This window comes from Megalops cyprinoides, chromosome 1 (assembly GCF_013368585.1).
Source record: "Megalops cyprinoides isolate fMegCyp1 chromosome 1, fMegCyp1.pri, whole genome shotgun sequence".
NCBI lineage: Eukaryota > Metazoa > Chordata > Actinopteri > Elopiformes > Megalopidae > Megalops > Megalops cyprinoides.
In genome coordinates, this window is record NC_050583.1 from 18,607,183 (window position 1) to 18,627,292 (window position 20,110).

The 20,110-nt window shown below is 44.2% G+C and overlaps 1 protein-coding gene across 2 annotated transcripts in view; it reads right to left on the bottom strand.

Moving 5' to 3' along the window:
* The window catches only part of LOC118780907 (centrosomal protein of 95 kDa-like), a 20,322-nt gene extending 799 nt beyond the window's left edge, over positions 1 to 19,523 (bottom strand). The window contains exons 1-22 of one of the 2 annotated variants that reach the window (XM_036533678.1): positions 19,339 to 19,523; positions 18,035 to 18,163; positions 17,109 to 17,216; positions 15,896 to 16,009; positions 14,565 to 14,691; positions 13,541 to 13,659; positions 12,467 to 12,589; positions 12,099 to 12,322; positions 10,395 to 10,467; positions 9,702 to 9,769; positions 8,512 to 8,675; positions 6,954 to 7,086; positions 6,449 to 6,563; positions 5,441 to 5,619; positions 4,410 to 4,502; positions 4,081 to 4,240; positions 3,805 to 3,962; positions 3,329 to 3,403; positions 3,037 to 3,189; positions 2,688 to 2,834; positions 2,291 to 2,362; positions 1 to 2,144 (exon numbers count right to left, since the gene is read on the bottom strand). The exon at positions 1 to 2,144 is cut by the window's left edge and continues 799 nt beyond it. In XM_036533678.1, the coding sequence (XP_036389571.1) occupies positions 1,968 to 2,144; positions 2,291 to 2,362; positions 2,688 to 2,834; positions 3,037 to 3,189; positions 3,329 to 3,403; positions 3,805 to 3,962; positions 4,081 to 4,240; positions 4,410 to 4,502; positions 5,441 to 5,619; positions 6,449 to 6,563; positions 6,954 to 7,086; positions 8,512 to 8,675; positions 9,702 to 9,769; positions 10,395 to 10,467; positions 12,099 to 12,322; positions 12,467 to 12,589; positions 13,541 to 13,659; positions 14,565 to 14,691; positions 15,896 to 16,009; positions 17,109 to 17,216; positions 18,035 to 18,163; positions 19,339 to 19,360 (2,733 nt within the window). In that variant the 5' untranslated portion in view covers positions 19,361 to 19,523 and the 3' untranslated portion in view covers positions 1 to 1,967. Of the gene's footprint in view, positions 2,145 to 2,290; positions 2,363 to 2,687; positions 2,835 to 3,036; positions 3,190 to 3,328; positions 3,404 to 3,804; positions 3,963 to 4,080; positions 4,241 to 4,409; positions 4,503 to 5,440; positions 5,620 to 6,448; positions 6,564 to 6,953; positions 7,087 to 8,511; positions 8,676 to 9,701; positions 9,770 to 10,394; positions 10,468 to 12,089; positions 12,323 to 12,466; positions 12,590 to 13,540; positions 13,660 to 14,564; positions 14,692 to 15,895; positions 16,010 to 17,108; positions 17,217 to 18,034; positions 18,164 to 19,338 lie in introns of both variants that reach the window. The other variant, XM_036533668.1, reaches the window with a different exon arrangement.
* Between the last annotated feature and the right edge of the window lie 587 nt (positions 19,524 to 20,110).

Consider the following 20,110-nt stretch of genomic DNA (forward strand, 5'->3'; position numbering starts at 1 on the left):
TTCTCAGGTGATGTATCTTTTTTTTTTTTTTTTGCGTTTCGTTTTTGTAAAGCTGACAGTGCGACCAGACAAATGTATATTCCTTTCATGGAAGCATGTCTCAAACATACTGAGGAACTGCCATTCTCAAGTCTAACCTGTGACCCTCTCCCATAAGACATTCAGCAGAGGTGCGAGCTCGTCTCTCGCGTTGAGATCCACAAGCCCTTCGATCTGGGGGACTGAGGTCGAGATTTAATGGCATAAACCTTTTGCATCCCCCCCTCCCCCCCAACACAGCTCTGCAAGTATGGACTTTTAATATTTATTTTCAGCTTTCTCCCCCTGTAAACTCATGTGTTGATTCATAAATTCTTTTGAATGTTTAATGCTGCCTGTCAATAGCAATCTATTATGACCATGGACTGTTCTTAAAGTTTGCATACACACAAAATTATTTTTTTTTATTTCTTTTTTTTTTTTTTTTAGTGTGTATGCAAAATTTAAAATATTTAGCCTCTGGATAAAGACAATTAAGTATCCTGAGATGGTGCTTTGTACAGTATAGGATATTGTTCATATGCGGATCACAGAACCTTTAATTTATCTTTTAACTTAAATAAAAAAGAAAAAAAAATAGTTTGCACACGTACAGACTTAAGTTGTTCAAAACTGGCAACTTCCATCTATTTACCAAATAGCTAGTTTATGGACTGATTGACTTCTATATAGTGATCTCCCCTTTACGTCCAGTGCTCACACTGTCCTCTGCTCTGCCTCTTCCAGTTACTCACACTACATTACTGTGCATTATTCCTGCTCTGTTCTCACGAAGACACGCCTTTGAATGCGAGGAGAGTTGCTCTTGTATCAAGTCAGTTTGGATATACAGCCTGTTGCTTCATGTAGCATGTTCCACTAGCAGAACTATATCTCTCTATAGCTGACTGGTGCAATTTGATGTACGTAATACACTATCATTTTTTTTTTTTTGTATTTTGTTGTGTGTGCAATTGGTTCTGATTAAATTCTCTGCCGTCTTGAATTTGCTCCACCTTTTTTTTCCTCATTTCCATTCTGCTTGTATTTATTACAGTGTGTGTTTAGCATTCACACCAGCTGTTCTGTGAGCTTAATGACACCTGTATGAAAAAAGAAAAAACATTTGGAAAAAAAAAAAAAATTCTTGTACCCATGCAGATGATGAGCAATAAACTCTATGCTGTTTGCACCTCACAGCATAATGTTTAATATAACATTGTGTTGCAGGTCTTATTTCAACATTTGTACAAAAAGGGGGGAGGAGGGGGGTCCTTCAGGGAGAAGTCAGTGGATGGATTTCATAAGTAGGTTAGAAAATGGCTTGGGGATTCTATAATTCAAGTATTGGAATGTTTCATGCAATGATTGAGGACAGTATAGTATGTCAATATAAGCATCACGCTCCTGTCAAGGTAGCGGTCTGGCCCAAAAACATGCTCATCGGACGTCACTGCGGTCCTAAATTAATCTTCACTGAATGTAAGACACGAGCAGTTACAGATTTCGGTTTGTTGGCTCCCCCTAGTGATCAAAATGCACAACACAATGGATTAGTTTTAATAACCAAAAACCTGAATCGAGATTTAATAAATAATGTAAAACCGAGTTTTGCTTGCAGCAATCATTTAACAGTGTTTAAGACGTTAGGAAGAGAAAGTCCAGCATGTAGTTAAGAAAATTTGAGAGTAAAAAAAAAACAAAGTTGCAAATCCACCATGAAAACATCCTCATTATTAGTGTTGAATCCTTGGTGCTTGATGGTCCCAGTACATTAAGAGAAACAGCCTTCATGGTCACGGTCTTTGCTTTGTCACAAAATAAATTCACACTACAGAAGTGCACAACAGAAGGATTCGATCTAAAAGGTTTCGGAACCATATAAGTCAGTCACGTGGAAGTCTAGCAGCGGAATTGTGTGGATGGCTGTATGCCGTTAGCCAAGCACTTCAGGGCAGGTGGCTGTTGCTGTGCTGGAATGAAGCCATTTGCACTTTGCCTCGTAGCCTCTCAACCTCCAGGTCCCAGAAGTAGTCGTCGTCATCGTTCTGAATAATGATTTTCTGTAACTCACCGATCTCTCTCTCCATCTTGCTGCGCAGCTCCCTCTTCATCTTCTGAAGGGCCTGTAGATTGAGACACATGCATTTGTTCACTGGTCCAAATTATAACATTTCTTTGTGCCTGCTCTTCAGAACAGTTTTGTAGAATTCATTTCCCACCTAGCCATATGTTTACATATCTTATGGTGGCTCAATCGGTGCATACTTACCTTTTCCTGGGCCTTCTTTCGTATTTGGATTTCTTGTCTTTCTTGGGCAAGAGTTTCAGCCAACAATGAGAACTGTAAATAAGAGGAAAAAGGGTTTTCAGATGAAGACCGACAATATTCAAATTCATCTGGTCAAGTGAAAATTGGGCATTTCTCATCTACACATCCTGAAAATGAGCAATTTTCATCCTGAGTATTAATTCAGTGTTTCAAGTCGCCTCGTGAATTCATTTCCCGTTTCAACTATATTTTCCCCACACAAGACATTTTAATGCTGTGACAATTACAAAATAGTCAGAATTTTACATAACATTTGAACTTAGAAATGTTGATACTATACTGTACTGTACTATCCTATACTGACCAATCATAATCTCCAGGAAGAGAGCATGGTTACCTGGTTCTTGTAGTAGTTCTCCATGGACTCCAGCTCGTCCCGGTGTCGGCGCTGGTGCTCCTGGCGTTTCTCCTTGGCGTACGCCCGCTCCTCCCTCAGACGAGCCTTCTGCAGCTCCAGGCCCTCCTCAAATACCTGTTTCAGCATCTACAAGGACACACACAGAGCCGTTACACTCCCCTCTCAGTATTCAAGGGCACTTATAGCAGCGTGCTCGAGCACCTCGTAGCCAGTTCACTGTCGCATCTTTATTTGCTAAGTAGTGCTGGAAGGAGCCAGGTGTCTGCCATTGTCTGGAGGGGTTTTACATTAATCAGCTGAGCTGTGAAGAGGTGCAGACGGCGCTCACCCTCTCCTCTCGAGTGCGGGCCCTCATCATGCGCGCCCGCATCTGCACGTGGTAGTCGCTGTAGTACTTCTTGGCCCGGGCGATCTGCCGCCTCTGCTCCTTCAGCTTGTTCTGGGCCGACTTCTGCTGCTGGATCCGCTCCTTGAAGTCCCTCTGAGGGCAGACGGAGAGGACAAAGTCAGAACGGTACCAGAGGGCCGCTGGGTGTTTGCGGCGTGTTTCTGAAGGGCGCGGAGCGGTTTGCTCCCCCGGTTGCGTGGTGGGAGCCGGCCGCCACGCACCCGGGACTCACCAGCCGATGGTTGTGCTCGTGCTCTTTTCGGATGATTTCCGCCAGGAGGTCGTGTCGCCTCTGCGCCTCCTCCACCTGCAGCAAGGGGGCGAAACCAATTACTCGGCTGTCAATCAGAGCAGGGCAATGGAACGTGTGGCAATCAAGGTTACTGCGCACTATGCAGAATGGGATAATGTCACACAGCATAGGAGAGGGACACAACACTCTGCTACAGAGCACTAAATGTGATGTTACAACTAACGGCTAGATCACAAAATAAAAACTGTACACTAGCCCATTTTTCACCTTGCAGGACAGCCTCTGAATCAGATAGCAGCATGGCAGCACAGGATAAACGAAAAAATAAAAGAATTGACCAGAAGTGATATCACATAAAACATACACACACACACACACACACACACACACACACACACACAAAGGAGTAAGACCAACAGACCAAGAACCACAAGATGTTCTCACAGCTCCCCCACCTGGTTGGCCAGTTTGTGGCGACTGTGCTGGTTGTTTCCCAGATAGTCCACCTGCTTGAGCTGCTGCTTCCACATGCGAGAGAGAGTGTGAGGCGAGAGCTGCAGGTGGGGGAACTCCTCCAGCAGCAGGGGCAGGAAGTCATTCTCCTTTACTTTCACTGAAACACACAACACACGGCAGCCAGGTGTATGTTAACATAGCACGATCATGCTATAAAAATAACACATAAATGGCACACACAGTGCTCCAATTCTGTGCTTGGAGAAGGGTCGTACTTGGAGCGGGCTTTCGGGGAGGTGGCCGTGCCCTGCTAGGGGTCAGGTGCCGTGTCCTGGGAGGCCGCTGCTGGGTTGGCGTTTTGGGGCTGAAGACTCGGGACGGTTTCGCTGTGCGGGGGCCGGCCTCTTTCCGGATGGCCTCTCTGTACTCCCTCTCCTGGTGCGCAAGCAGAAAGGGTCAAGGGTGTTGAAACAGTCTGTCAACGGCTTCACTGATCTGAGGGTATTTTCAATGCTGAAACAGCACAAATCCTCAAAGTGTTTAAAAGCAGCTAGCTGACAGACAGATGCTGTGTCAGTGACGGCCTCGCAGAAGCTTTTCTCACCGTGTTCTGGGCTCTCTCTCGCTCCCTGGCGATCTCTGCACGCTCTCTCTCCTCAAGCCTCTTCAGCTCCTCCTCATAGGATTTGCCTACCATCTGTGGAGAACATGGCAGAAATGAGCTGCCCCACCTGTGAACACAGCGCTACCCTCTATGGAGGGGCCCCGACTGCTTGTGTCAGCTGCTGGAAGGCAAGAACATCACTGACCTCCCTCGCCAGAGAGCACATTTACATTTTATCATTCGAAATGAAAACCAGTGGCAGGGGCTATTACTTGGATATCACTAGCTGTGTGAAAAGGTGTGTTATATGGAATAGCAGAATTCCTCTTTCACACAAAGAAAAGGCAAGAAGGGAAATGAGTATACTGAGAGGCTAAGGCTGATAATTTTGTCCCTTTCACCAATTATCAGACCATGCTGTGGGGTTCTGATGGACAGAAAGAATACTTCTTTCAGCCACTGACTGCATATTTTCCCATTTATTTTATGGTAATTGAGCGCTTCTTGCCCGTCGGGAGCCAGCAGACCGTGATTCTGCGCACCGTGTGATAGGCATTCAGGAGAACTCTGATGACCTTGCTGGAGTTTTTGTCTCAATCTCAGCAGCAACACAGTTTCCCAGTCAGGATAGTACAAGCGCCAAGAAGGGGCCCACACACGACTTAAAAATGACAACAGGAGATATTTTGTCATTCGCTGCTTTTTTGTTCTGTGGAGGAAGAGGAAGTGGTCACTGTGTCTGCAGGACAAGAGGAAGTTCTCTGTTTTCCTTCTGAGTATAATGCGGAATTGGAGCCACTGCAGAGGGGGGAGACAATTTGAAATTACAGCTGAAAACACAAACATAATGAATGTGTCAAGTCCCTGACAACCAGTTTCGGCCGGTTCTGCCATGCGGGTCGTGAAACCAGGGGTCTGTCAGAGGACAAAGACCCTGGCTTACACAACCCACATTTTAATTGAGGAACTGCAGGCCCAGTTATAAGGGCAGCGGCCCTTGGCGATGAAGGTCTTCGTCGTCCTCCTCTCACCTGGCCCAGTCGGCGGCGGCTCTCCAGCTCGTGCAGCTCGCGTCTGCGTGTGCTGGACCTGTGGTGCTGGGAGCCCCGCGCCAGCGCGTCCTCCGCTTTGGCCTGCGGGGAGCGGCGAGGGGGCGGGGGCGAGGGGGACAGGGAGCGCGTGCGGGAGGATTTCGAGGTGTGCGGCGTACCTGGGGAGTGAGAAAACACACCTGGGGTCATATCGCTGTTGGCTTATACACACGCACGCTCACAAACATGCTCCTAGCCGTAAACATTCCCGCTGATACAGAGCTTCAAGCCATGGGTCAGTACTGGCCACACACATAGGCACACAACCTAAATGCTATCAATAATGCTCTCATTTATAAATAGCGAAGTACACTGGATCCATGTAAACCATGTACACGCGCATACTCTTAGATCCCTAACACAGAGTTGCATACCCTGGATCAATTCTGACCACATATTTCCACATACAGGCAAGTGTATTACATATGTCATTCAGGGAGGCTTCATGTGGATTCAAGCACACAGGGTAATATGACACTACAGACACTGCTGACCACGAGAAGGTTGTACAAACTGTCATGCTGACACGCTTGTTGCATGTACGCATCTCTGTCAGTTGTTTGTCCCCTGTACAGTCGCGTCTGCTTGTATTGTATTTTACTGTTATGTACTGTTTTGCCCGTAACATCTTTGATCTGAGCTGCCCTCTTGGCCAGACCTCCCTTGTAAAAGAGATTTTATCTCGATGGGATTTGCCTGGTAAGATAAAGGTTAAATAAATCAAAAATAACTGTAGGAGAGTTTGAGAGAGAAATTTTTCTTGGCCAGGCTTGAATAAATGGACACATGGTACAAGACAGATTTAATTACTGACAAGCTGGGAGATAAAGTTGAAAATATGATCTCCCAGCATGCTCTTTCCTTTGAGGAGCATTTTTTCCCAGGGCAATCCCAGTGGCCCACTTGGGTTCAATTTAATGTCTGAGATGACAGGATGGGTCTGCTTACCGGTCTGTCTCTTGGTCCGGCGACACTCCATGACGCTGTCGCTGTGGTGAGACTGTTTATCCTCCTCCTTGGTGTCCGTCGTCTCGGCTCCCTCCCCCAGGGCCCGCTTCAGCATCTGCGCAGACAAGCACGCTTAGAAACACTTGCAAACCTGCCATCTGTGCAGGCAGACTTGTACAGCTGCAGGTTAGCATCATACTTGTAGGCAGAGGGAAAGTGTGAGCTTGTGCAGGAGTGTGGAGCACAGGAACTCAGCACACATCCCCCCCCTGCTGCATTTCTGATTTGTGGCCAGTTCGTTATGAACCCACCTCACTGATGCAGATAAACATGTCTGCATGAGGCACTGAAAACAGCGTCCCTACAGAGCGCAGACTCAGATGCAGGCACCTGGATCATCTTGTGACCGCTGAGGGGTAGCAGTACGGCTGCAGGATGCATGAAGTGACTCGGGGCACAGTGAGAAAATGGAATCGCTGCTCCAAAACTGTCAGAGAGCACTTACGGAGTCGAGCTCCTCTAGCCGGCGGGTTAGTTTTTCGGACATATGGTGCAGCTCCTCCTCCGTCTGTCTGTTCCTCTGTCTGTGCCAGGACAGGGGCGCGTTGTGCAGGTCCTCGCCCAGCAAGCTGCCCCCTCTGAGAAGAACAGAAGCGACCACTGTCAGTCTGCTCAAATCTCAGACATTACATTTACATTTATTCATTTGGCAGACGCTTTTATCCAAAAAAATCCATCAGTCCAGCTCCTAAACCACTACTCCACACTGATATTACATTACTGGCTTTTAGTAGATGCTCTTATCCAGGGCGCCTTGCATCGGTTTCAGTTTTTTTACAATGTTATCCATTTATACAGCTGGATACACTTATGTTCTATTGTGATGGAAGTCGCTCTGGATAAGAGTGTCTGCTAAACGCATGTAATGCAATGTAGTGGACATTTACTGAGTTCAGTAAATATTTACTGGGTTAAGTACCTTAACCAAAGGTACAGCAGCAGTGTTTGAACCGGCAACCTTACGGTTAGGGGTCCTGCTCCTTAACCACTATGCTACACTGCTGCCCATTACACTGTAATGACACGACTGGGCAATCATTCAAATCGTAATCGGTTTAGCCACCATGAAAGTCAGCAGACTTTCTCTGAAGGGGAGCTCACATGCATTCTGCATATGACAGGTATACCACCATAAATGACCGATGTATGGTAGTATACTTGGCTTCCCATGTCTGGTCTGGTTGCACAAGTTAACTTAGGGTAGGGCTTGAATAGTGTTATGCTTACACTCACTGGTCTGGGAGTGTTGTTAGCCTGGTCTGACACTATCACTCATTCAACCTGAAAGGATACATTTATGTTCTATTGTGATGCATGTTACTCTGAATGAGAGCGGCTACTAAATGAATGTAACATAATGTAATGAAGCTCATCGGATGCACTGGTGTCGTTTTTGTGATAACGGATAGATGATTCTTGGCAGCGTAGCATAGTGGTTAAGGCCCAGGACTCATGACTGAGAGGTTGCCGGTTCGATTCCCCACTGGGGCATTGTTGATGTACTCTTGGGCAAGGTACTTAAACCACAATTGCCTTAGTAAAATATAAATGGACAACATTGTAAGTCGCTCTGGAAAAGACCGTCTGCTAAATGCCAATAATAATAATGATTTTTATTTCCAAGATGCACTGTGCAAGAGGTTCTTCCTTGCTATAGAGCATCACTGTCCCTTCACTGCACCAGCTGGGCGTGGCAGTACTCTCTTTTATAGGGATTTTACACATAGTACTACTGCTACTGCAGCGTGTTTTGGAGTCTGTGATCTAGTGACTGTCATGTATGGTAGAACACTTGGCTTCCCTTGTTTAGTCAGGCTGCACAAAGGAACTTTCTAGTGAGGGTCTGGGAGTGGTGTTTGCCTGGTCCGACACTTGCTCATTCAACTGGAATGGGTACACTTATGTTCTATTGTGCTGGAAATTGCTCTGGGTAAGAGCGTCTGCCGGATGTAATGTTATGTAAATGTGATGGGTTGGTTCCCTGCAGTGAGAGGCGTGCTCACCTGGGCCCTGTCCGCTGTCTGTGAGCCCTGTGCTCCGGTTTCCTGGAGGAGCCGCTGCGACCGTAGTCCTCCTCGCTGCCCTCTCTGCTCCGGCTCTGCAGGGTGAGGAAGAGGACGTCGGGCTCGGTGCGGAACAGCACCCTCCTGGCTCCAGCGCTGGAAGGCTGGGAGAGAGGCACAGGCAAACAAGGGCGATGTCAGTGGGTGGCAGTGCAGCATAGCGGTTAAGGAGCAGGACTTGCAACCAAAAGGTTGCCGTTTCAATTCCCCCCTGGGGCACTGCTGCTGTACCCTTGGTTAAGGTACTTAACCCAGTAAATATTTACTGAACTCTGTAAATGTCCACTACATTGCATTACATGCGTTTAGCAGACACTCTTATCCAGAGCGACTTCCATCACAATAGAACATAAGTGTATCCAGCTGTATAAATGGATAACATTGTAAAAAAACTGAAACCGATGCAAGGCGCCCTGGATAAGAGCATCTACTAAAAGCCAGTAATGTCAGTGCAGAGTAGTGGTTTAGGAGCTGGACTGATGACCACATGGTAGATTTCAAAGAGTTGCTGTACCCTTGAGAAACACACTTAATGCGAACTGCTTCAGTAAATATTCAGCAATATAAATTATTTGTAAAATGCTATGTCTCCTTCATGAGGGTTGTCTGACAAGCAAATGCAATGTAACCATGTACCACGGCTTTGTAAAAAGCAAGCCTTCCTTATGAGAGGACTTATAAGTCACTTTTGATAAAAGCATCTGGCAAATGAATAAATGTATTGTAAAAATAAATGTAATCATGATCAAGCTTTACAAAGGGATCCTGGCCCTAATCAAACTGGCATTAAAACAGGATCATTACACTTAAAGTCGGGGCAAATTGCATGAACATGAGCCGGAAAGAAAACTGGCTGATATGAGCAGTATTTTTTGTACTTCCTCCTCCTCTACCATTAGAAGAGGATGAACAGACTGGACTTAAGAAAGCCCCAGAGATGACTATGTCAGTGAAGCTACAGGAGCATGTGGGCTGTGCTTGGATTTTGTGGCTCTACTTGTGCTTGTTCACTCACCGATGGCAGGCTAATTACCACAGCAACTAAAGGATCTTAAGTTCATCAGTGTATGGCAGTCATGAAAATCAGTGCATCCAACCAGGGGAGTGACCTGCTGTAACACTAGCCTTACCTCTGCCTGATCCCCGTCCACGTCCACACTGACCGCCTTCTGACTGGATGCTGACCCCTCATTCTCATCTGGAGACCAAACATATCCATGCCATCAGGAAACTGACTGCATCACCAGATGAACTGTCACAACATGAGGAACTCACAAGTTTCTTTTAAATCTGTAGTATGTGAGGAACCAGTCGGAGTAAAGCTTACATTTCACTCCACATACAGTACCAGTCGTTTGGACACACTTGATAAAGATAATGGGAAACATACATTCAAAGACATGAAATGTGTTTCGTACCCAAATATAAATAGTGAAGTTGATGTCTCTGTATGAATTTCTTTCCGAAAAAAAGATTTGAAAATATTTTGGCTACTTTGAAGAATCTAAAATATAATATTTTGATTTGTTTAACACTTTTTTGGTCACTGCATTATTCCATTTGTGTTATTTCAGAGTTCTAACGTCTTTACTATTATTGTAATATGTGGAAAATGGAAGAAAAGAAAAATCCTACTACGAGTAGGTTTGTCCAAACTTTTGACTGGTATTGTATACTGAATATCATCAAAATGCCAGACATGCAACCATGCTCCTTTTACTGATCCAAGATCTTTAACATGATGCTTGATTAACAAAAACTGTCCTCAAAAATGTCCTCAGTTCTGGAGACTGCAAGTCCCAAAGCAAAGTGCGAATGCTCACCCAGGAAGCGGCATGGAGATTGCAGGCCATTAACGGGAATGGTGTCAGACAGTGGCCTGGGGGACTGGCTGTTCTGTGGGCACAGAGAGGACAGGATTATCAGAGTGTGGCACAGACAAAGGAGACTCTGGGCGGGAGCATTCACACTCAATCACCCTCTGAAAGGAGGGCACATCAGGCAGGGTTTAGCCGAAGAGCTGCCGCTAACTAGACTCTCTGGATTACAATGCAGAGACTGGCGCTAACGACATCAGGCGGCACCAAATACTTCCAATCCAGCCAGAATAGAATTAGGGATCCCACACCCAAAAACTCCACATTAAAAGACTGCAGTGCTTCACTGAAAAGATATTCCTTCATCCGACCTGTTTAAGGTTATGTAACTGCTCATGAGCTCATATGGTATTTATATACCTACTGCAGTGATCATTTGGGTGGCTTTCTTTCCACCGATTTCTTTCCAGAGAATGAAGTAGAGGAAAGAAACCCTCCCCGTGAAAAAGAACAGCTTGTGCGCTGTACAGGCCAGTCCCAGGAACACGAGTTACAAGTTTAAAAATGTGACTTGTGGAGAAGAAGGTATTACTGTTGATTATGTAATGCCTTGTGTTGCTATGTAAAGTTCTGTCAGGCTCAAAGAAAATGTACTCTCAGCTCCAGAATGAGATAACTCACACATGTTTTAAAACTATTTCAAATATTTGCCCAAGGCAAGACGCAAGAGGGTACACAACAGATGAACGGCATTTAGGGACTTTTTGGTTTGAACATTCTCGCTTATGAGAACTTCACAAGGTGGTGTGGACTGCGATGCGATACCATCTACTTTCATTTTCATCACTGGCAGCTATCTGGCTATGTGGTCCAACAGGATATACAAACCTGCTAGTCTGCTACCCATAATTTCACTATTTAAAAGAATTCTGTCTGCTTCATGACTAATATTTCCACATATCACCAACATACAACTTATGTTAAAGTGAACAACCTAGCCACATAAGCAAGCAACATATAACTTGGAAATAGATATCTATGGCCAAAGTGCAGCTGGGCTTTGCTGCTGTTTCTAGATCGCTGCTGTAGCACTGGATCAGTGGCATCTTCATAATTTCTCTCACCACACCCACACCAGTAGAGGCTGCCAATAACACATAAAGTATGTGGCCATCTAGGACGTACCCACCAACATCCTATGCTAGGAAGCACCCGGAAGTCAAAATTCAGTATCATTACAAAATGAGCGCCGTTTCATACAGGAACTCAGGCCTCAACAACAAAGACGCAAGAAGGGCGTTAACCCTGTGTGCCCTCATCCCCTCCTGTGTGTTCTTGCCCCGGGACAAAGGCTTGTCAGGGTGTCAGGCAGTCCCACCTTTTGCCAGATGTGTTCAAACTTGCCATGAGCAGGCTGCACGTCACAGAGGTGTGTCAACCACAGAAACTAAATCACAGAAATGTTGTGCGGGAAGCTAGGAGAACAGCCCTCATCGCAGTGAAGCAACTCGGTTTTCCCAACGATAGATTTTACTTGTGAAGTACCAAAAGCATCTTAATTTACATGTTTATCGCCTTCCATCATCTGTTTTGAATAAGAAACAAGAGAAACTTTGTATGGATAATCCAGAATCCTACATTTCAAATTAAGCAAGTTTCTCAGTGTTCATGTGCTTCACATTATACCGCTCTGGGACCTACAGAACGTACAGCAGCGATGATGGGCGGAGCCCGATCCTCATCCTCCCCCCTGTGGCTGGGCACGCTGGCAGGGGAATGGCTGCCGGAATGAGGCCGTCTGTCCGGCCGCTGCGGGGTGGTCTGGTAGGGGGGCAGAAGCGGGATGGCGGAGCGGAGCGGCTCTCTCAGGAGAGTCGCACTGGTGCTTGGGAGATCCAGCGGGTCAGGTCCTGGAGGCAGGAGGGCTGCATCCACTAATGAAGCGGACACAGCAAAACAGCACAAAATCAAGGTCCGGTCTTTTAAGGAGAGAGATGTCAGGTTCAACGATCAACTACCTCTTGTATTCAGACAGTGACATGTTGAAATACCCGACCGACATTCTCCAGCACACTCACCCTCCTCTCTGCTGTGTGATGCCGCCAGTCCCGGCCGAGAACTGGAAATATCAGTCCGGTGGATCCCACCGGCCCGCTCTGCACTGCACGGCCCATTTGACTGGTCACTACTACTCCTGCTAACTGAGAACAGAGACATTTCATTTGAACATAAAGTCACTATGGCTGTGATATACAATAATACTAAGGGTACAATGAGCTGAAGTGCCTGAAAAGGGAAAGAAAGGTGATCTAATTATTTTCTATTTATTACTGCCAAGATATAAATAACCCTGAACACAGGACCAACCAACCAACCGAAGTTATGAACATTCCCTCATTATGGTAAAGCTACAAAAGCTTGTATATTTTTTGTAATTCCATAAAAAAAAAATCATCCTGTCACAAAAGCAACATTTCAGCCCGTGCTCAAAATGTGTGCACGCCACAGGCGTGGTAGCCAAGGGCTCTAAGTGGAGCGTAAAGTAAATGGACCGGAAAGCTTGTGCCGACAGGCAGAGGACACTCCACCCCCTGGGTCCAGGGCCACCACTCTAGTCTCTGTCACGCGGCCAGGGTGCGCGGTCACCCTACCGCTCAGCTCGCAATGAAGTAAACACAGGTTCTTGCAGAGATACGGATATCAGTATGTGGAAGGTTTCTCTGCTCACAGTGACCACTACACATAAAGAGCAGATCCTTTTTACATTTCCGCACAGGGCATGGCATTTGTGCCTAGTCATGATCAAAATCACATGCAAGCTATATAACTCGCTCTGAGTCAAGAGCATTTTCATGTAACTTTATACTCACACACGCAAGATGTGTGTATATATACACACACACACACATGCACACGCACATACATATATATGCAGCCTGTGTTTCCCACAATAGCACTATATTCAAAGTATGACAGCATCTACAACTAATGATTCAGTATCTATTCAGTATCAGCTACATGCATAACCCTATTGATGCACTTCTAGTATGTTGCGCTAGGTAAAAGTGTCAGTTTTATTTAAATGATTAAATGTACTCATAAAAGCAATGGCACCAGTAGAAAGACTCTCTGAGTATCTCTGAGTATCCCACCTCTGTGTTTGGCTGTAAATGTCCGGGCAGAATCTCCTAAGCGAATGAGCTCTGAGGTTGACTCTGACCCGTCTGCACTCCAGGAAGGGAGGGAATGTTTGCTAGATTGGACGGTAGATCTGCAGTTATAGACACACAAACTACAATCAGGCACACATTACAATAACATTAGTACTACTGACACTTCAGAAGACAACTGGTGTTCATTATCCAATTTGTATAACAGACCTTTGGAATTATGATTTTCATCAAATATTTCACATAAGAAGTCTAACAGTAACAACAGGGTTGAGTGATTAATGAAAAAGAGACAATCTGAATGAGGGTACAGACACTTGTAGGTTCAAAAGGGAAACATTAACCCTCTGTAGTGTAATGCACTGCTAACAAAAAACCATAAGAACAATCACAAATCCTTTCGCAACGATAACAACTGCAGTAATAACCACTGACAACAGGTGATATTCAAAACTAAAACAGGAACTTTGCACACCATGCCTCAACATAGTTATCTAGACAGAATCTTCCGAGTCATGTGTTCACCGTGTACACACTGGTCTCTTTCATTATCACTACGCATGAGGAACAAAATGCAGTCTGACCGCTTTGTGTGCTGCTGGTTGGAACATCTGTTGCCGTCATCACAGTGACTCATTCCGCCCTGTTTACTTTCCAATAAATATGATGAGGTCACCACGCGAGCGAGGGACGGAGTTAATGTAAACACACCGCAGACGCGCATATCCTGTGCGGACTGCTCCACCCTCCGCGTTTCAACTTTCACAACCCTGATCCATTTAGCTGCTGAGGGCTGCAGCTTTCGCGTCCGAGCCGTCCACTTCCCCCTGACCTTGCAGCACCTCCAGCGTGTGAACAGGATATCCCTCTGAATCCAGCGCCTCCACGCAGGCCGGCGGTGGCCTATCACATGTCAGGAAGAGACACTTTCCCCGCTGTAATCACCGCTCGTTGTCGCTACAAGCGGCTGAAAGGGAGGACAGGTGTAATGAGACTGCGCACTTACTGCAGGCTGGAGCAGTGGGATAGGTTGTCCCGCAAAGTGCCCTCGTCCTGCTCCCCTGGCTGCTCGGTCCCCGCGGCTGCGCTGTGGGGCGCTCCCCTGAAGGCCGCGCCGTTCGGCTCTGCCGCCGCTGAAAACAGAGTGGAGTACAATTTGCCAGCTCAACACAGCATTGTTTACAAACTTCAAGCATGACATAATCTACACGGGCAAACCTTCAGTAACCGATAAGAGAAATGACAAAGGGCAAGGAGCAGCCATTCCTCTGGACTGGAGTCAACTTGTTTTGGGTGCTAGTTATTACCTCTCTCTGCCTGAGATACACTGATCATGAGAGGGCAGATGGGCTACAGAAACTGAAAGTGTAGGAAAGTGCTTGAATGTAAGACCAACGTTTTCAATTCTGCAGTTCTCTGTAGTTACCAGAGATGACACTTAGGGGGGTCCTCTACTGCCAAGTAGAGCAAAAAATATTTTCAGTGCCAAGTTTCTGGGCTCAACTGAGAAACATGACTCTGTCTAATACTAATATGACAACACTAACTGTTTGAAAGTTACTGAAATTCCTGATATGAAGACCTGTGTGGCAACTGGAGGCACATCATAAAGCCGCATCATTTAAATTTGTGTTTGTCGTTACATTACATTACATTATTAGCATTTAGCAGATGCTCTTATCCAAAGTGACTTGTATCAATTACAGTTTTTTACAATGTTACCCATTTTTACAGCTTGACATTTACTGAGGCAATTGTGGGTTAAGTACCTTACCCAAGGCTACAGCAGCAGTGTCCCAGCGGGTTATCAAACCAGCAACCTTTCGGTTATGAGTCCTGCTCCTTAACCGCTATGCTACACTGCCACCCAATGTAGTTGATGTAGTTAATTGTTCCATTACACTCAAAATGATTCCCCAGAAAAAAATCCCCTTGACTGACCAAGCTTTGAGTCACTGTGAAGTTCCATACCATTTGAATGTACACTGAAGAGCAAGCACAACCATCACAGCTTAATGGCTGCTTTTGGTTAGGGGGAGTGCGGTGGACACAATGGAAGGCCCAGTATGCCATATCAATCCATAAACGCTCCCTATAATCCCAGCCGTGGCCGCTTTAAACCCATTATGTCCAGTTCACGCATGCTGATGATCTCATTCAAACAGGGTCTTACGCCCTTTGACGGTGTGAGCTTGGGGTGTTAAAATACAGAGTAGCTCAGCAAAAAACCGGCTGCAGAGCACAGGGTGTCCAAACACAACCATCTTAGGTGCATCACCACATACGGCAATAACGAAAAGACACTTTTCTGTGGCAAGACACTGATGATTACTCTACCTCCATGCGTCGACTCCTCCTCACTTATTTGCTCGGTGAGGTACTCCAGCAGCCCATCAAAAATCTCAATCAGGTTTTTAATGGAGTCCTTGTCTCCCGTTACAATGTTCTCACCTTGAATTCAAGCAAACAGTAAGGCAGGCATCAAAGGGAGAGTGGAAAAGAGAAAAACGCAACACTGGGCACTAGCCTTAAAAATGGGACCTTGTGGAGTTATTTTGGACCTTTTCAACATGCTTCACAAACACATATTTACTCAAAGAACAATGGCCTGCTTTTGTTTTTGTATTTTTATATGATGCATTTTCTGCCAGGTAAAAATCACTTGATAATACCTAGCACTGAAAAAAAGAGAAAAATTACACAAAGAGCTGTTGGGAATCAATTTTGAATAAGACAATTCTAAAAATTTACTTTCCAGAGACACAAATAATAAATCTGAGCCTACAAACTCAATTACCATAACTACTAAACTACAACTATATAATCTAATCAGAAACAAGGTAATACAATGATATACTACTTTATACTTTTGTGAGTTCCATTACCATTAAATTTAATCCCAGAAAGTCCATACTCCCTTGACAATTCATCTTTTGTCTGTCTATTGAGTTTAAAAAAAAGCACATAGTGTTACATTAGGATAATGTGAGCTAGCTCAGTCTCATAAAATCCTTGACATGCCTGGATACTTTGGTTGTTATTTGAATATAATAATTTATTATTACAATCATTTTAGAGCAACAGGTAAGTGTAAAGTGTAAATAAATATTTATATCACAAGCAATAAAGATATAATTTTGTGCTGTTGGTAGCATTATTTGCAGAATCATTAGTATGTCCATAAAAGAGCTGCCTATTAATTTCCATATTACACATGCAAAACTGTCATTCAGAAGATGCTGCATCTGCAATTCTAAACATTCAGACATTTATAAAATATGGCTGTATACATTTCTATTGCTGGTTTTCTGTCAAAGCCATCTTGTGTTGATTGTAAAGCACAAATGCATAACCTAAATTGTTCATCTTTGCATACCCTTTAAAGCATTATCAAAAGAAAACCAGTTTGACATCCGCACTTCAAACAGATACCAAATAAATATCTGGGAAAGACTTCAGAATACCCATAATTCCAATAATCAAAATGATGTTATCAACTGTCACTAGGTGATGGGAGGATAATCATAACAGCAAAAATGAAGTTACTCACCTGTAATGTGAGACAAGCTGATTTGCAGGTAATCCAGAGCTAGGGAGTCAATCACCGACTGCACATTGTGGACGTCATCCTCCTGACTCCTCGGGGCAGCAATATAATCTGTAGACAGTGAAAAAAATCTCACGACACCTGGTGCACTCTGCCCTGTCCTCATAATCACCACCTACATGTATTTTTGGGGGAGAAAACAGCTTTGTTCTGACAGGTAAATACAGGTATGAGAATTTCTAAACAGAGCTTTAAGATTTCACAGGATTTTAATCCCCATCCTTGTGCCCTTTGCAGTATTTTTTCCAGTAATAAATACATTCAAATTTTCTCAGTGACTAACACTTCCAATTGGTGAAATGCTGTCATTCCTAATCTCAAAACTAATCACCCCTCTCAATTATTGGATATACACAAGCAATTTCATATGCAAGACAATAAACCCGTAATCATAATAAATGAACACAAATACATGAAGGACACAGGACCAAGTAACACAAAATAATTTAAGAAACACGGTAAGTTTTATGGTTGTCCAGGTTGTGTTCGGTAATGTCCAAATTGTTCTGCGCAATTTGACTTCACTTTGATATCAGTAATGACTTGGCACATGTGAGTAGCATGGCGTTTTTATACATTGGAAGCATTTTTAAGGAGGTAGAAATACACAGTGAGGCTATCTGAAGGCACACGCAATGATCTATGAATGGGCAAGCGTTGGACAAATAAGCCGACACTGGCGCATCGGTGTATCACGTACTGTAACACTTTATGAAGAAAAATGTTATGTACTCATAAGAGCTAAAGTTGCAGCATTCAAACATACACCAAGATAGATACTGCTGTGATATGTAGAAAATGGTTACTATTTATGTTTACTATTACGTTTTTGATTGTGCCATTTTCCCTTTATGTGGGAAAAAAATTACCTGGAACCTTTTCCCCCAAGATCGCTTCATACAAAGCAACAAAGACATTGGCGTCACAGTCTGTCACCTTCTTCAGCCTCAGGTTAATATGACACTTGCTGAGAAGATCATTGGCCACGTCCACCCAATCTGCGAGAAAGGTGTCACAAACAAACTACTGATAGCATACGTGGAAGGGTATGTTCTATAGCCAGCACTGCCAGTTTCGAACAGTACAGAATAATGGGATTTAACATCACTTGCATTGTCTGCAAACTGAATGTGTAAAGTTTGTAATTAGCTAGCATTGAAAATAAATAATTATAACAATAATTCCTACTGTCAGAAGCAAGAGAAACATAAACTGGAACCAGATAGCTGGTACATGTGTTGGCGCTTCATCCATAGACAGGCGCCAATACACCAACGTTTCCAAACAGTCGTTGGCTATTAGCAGCTAGCGAATAACCTACTGTGGTTTAGTAGCTAGCTTGTCATGATCGAGGAAAGCATAGCTAACTAGACTAAATACAGACGCGTTGTAGGTAGTCCTGTTGAACCCGCCAACGTTGGCTAAGTTATAACTACAATGCTAACCTTACAGATTTGTCACTTGCGCTTCTTCTGACACTTTGTTGTCATGGCAAACGGGTAGCTATGTGGCTAACGGTTAGCCAATTAGCTAGGTAGCCTTCTAACTACTGTTTAGCATTAACGTTACATTACCATTTTCAGTGAGCTATCTAGATGACCGAGCAAAGTTACAGCTTACCACTTGTCAAGTTCCCACTCATTAGCTAGATTGCTTCCAGATTTCTGTACTTGTGTACGAACGTTAATGTAACGCTAAACATCAGTAAGTTAGTTCGCTAACACAAAAAACTAGAGTGCTAATCTAGATATCCAAATATCCACATCTGGCTAACTGTCATAAACTTGCTAGCCTAATGTACTGCAAACTTCAGTCCTGTAATTTGCTCGACTACTTAGTTAACGTTATCTTGCTAGTAAATTTTTAGACAGCAATTCCGTCTGCCAGATGTGTAACTGCCGGTCAGATAGCTAGCTAACTGTTACGCTAGCTGTCAAAATACCCTAAGAATGCCGTTAATTATCTAATGTTAGCTAGTGATGCTGATTGCAAAATTGGTCGCTAGTTACTAGCTACTACTGTATGTCCTTGTTATAGAAACTAACGGTAGGAAGCTACTTGGCTAATTAATCGAAATCCCGCTAAATCCGTTAAAGGTAGCCAACGATTCAGTAAACAACCGATTAACCTGAAATTCGTAGGGCTTGTTTAGTTTCATAATTCAACCACTAACCTCTCTCCTCTTGGGTTCCCATGAATCTCTTTAGCTAGCTGCCCCCGAAGTGCAGCGTTAGCTTGCTAGCTGGCTCGCTACGTATGTGTCACAAACGTTGTTCTGACCTGACTGTAACGTTAACGTCAATGTAACCAGACATTTAGGCGCAGACAACGAGCTACAGTACTTTAGAAGGCGTCTCCTCCGAGCCTGGGCATTTAAAACATGAGAATTTTTTGATTGGCTGAAAAGCCCAGAAATTTGTTTCCGGAAATAACGCAAGGTGATTTTTTTTTTACATTTTAATTCTGAAATTGTTTGTCCTCCAAATATACGCCTGAAGTTAAAAACGTTAAGTTAAACAAAAAATGAAAGATCATTTGCAAATATGGTTTGGTAAAAAAAAAAACCTTTATATTTCACTTTGGTAAATTATTCACAGGCGGTTGCGTTGACGTCATTTACCGGCAAGGGAAGTGTCGTAGTGCATCCATTGATGATCTTTCATGTGGCGTCGCCCTGGTAGTTTCAAAAAGTAGTTCCATCTGGTGATGTCCGTTTGTCGGCAGTAGGTTGAGCTACCTAGGTAGGTAGTTAGCTAGGTACCCGGCAGTAGTAAAGTAAGGTATAGGTAACGTATCTAAAAATACATAGCTAAACATATGCTATCGTGTACAATTTAAGGATATTATTCCAGTCCCACCTTACGGAACATAGCGTTCATTTCTGAAAGAACGCCGCAGTTTTAACCTACAGTATGAAAGTGGTGGAAAAAGGCATTGATCTTTCG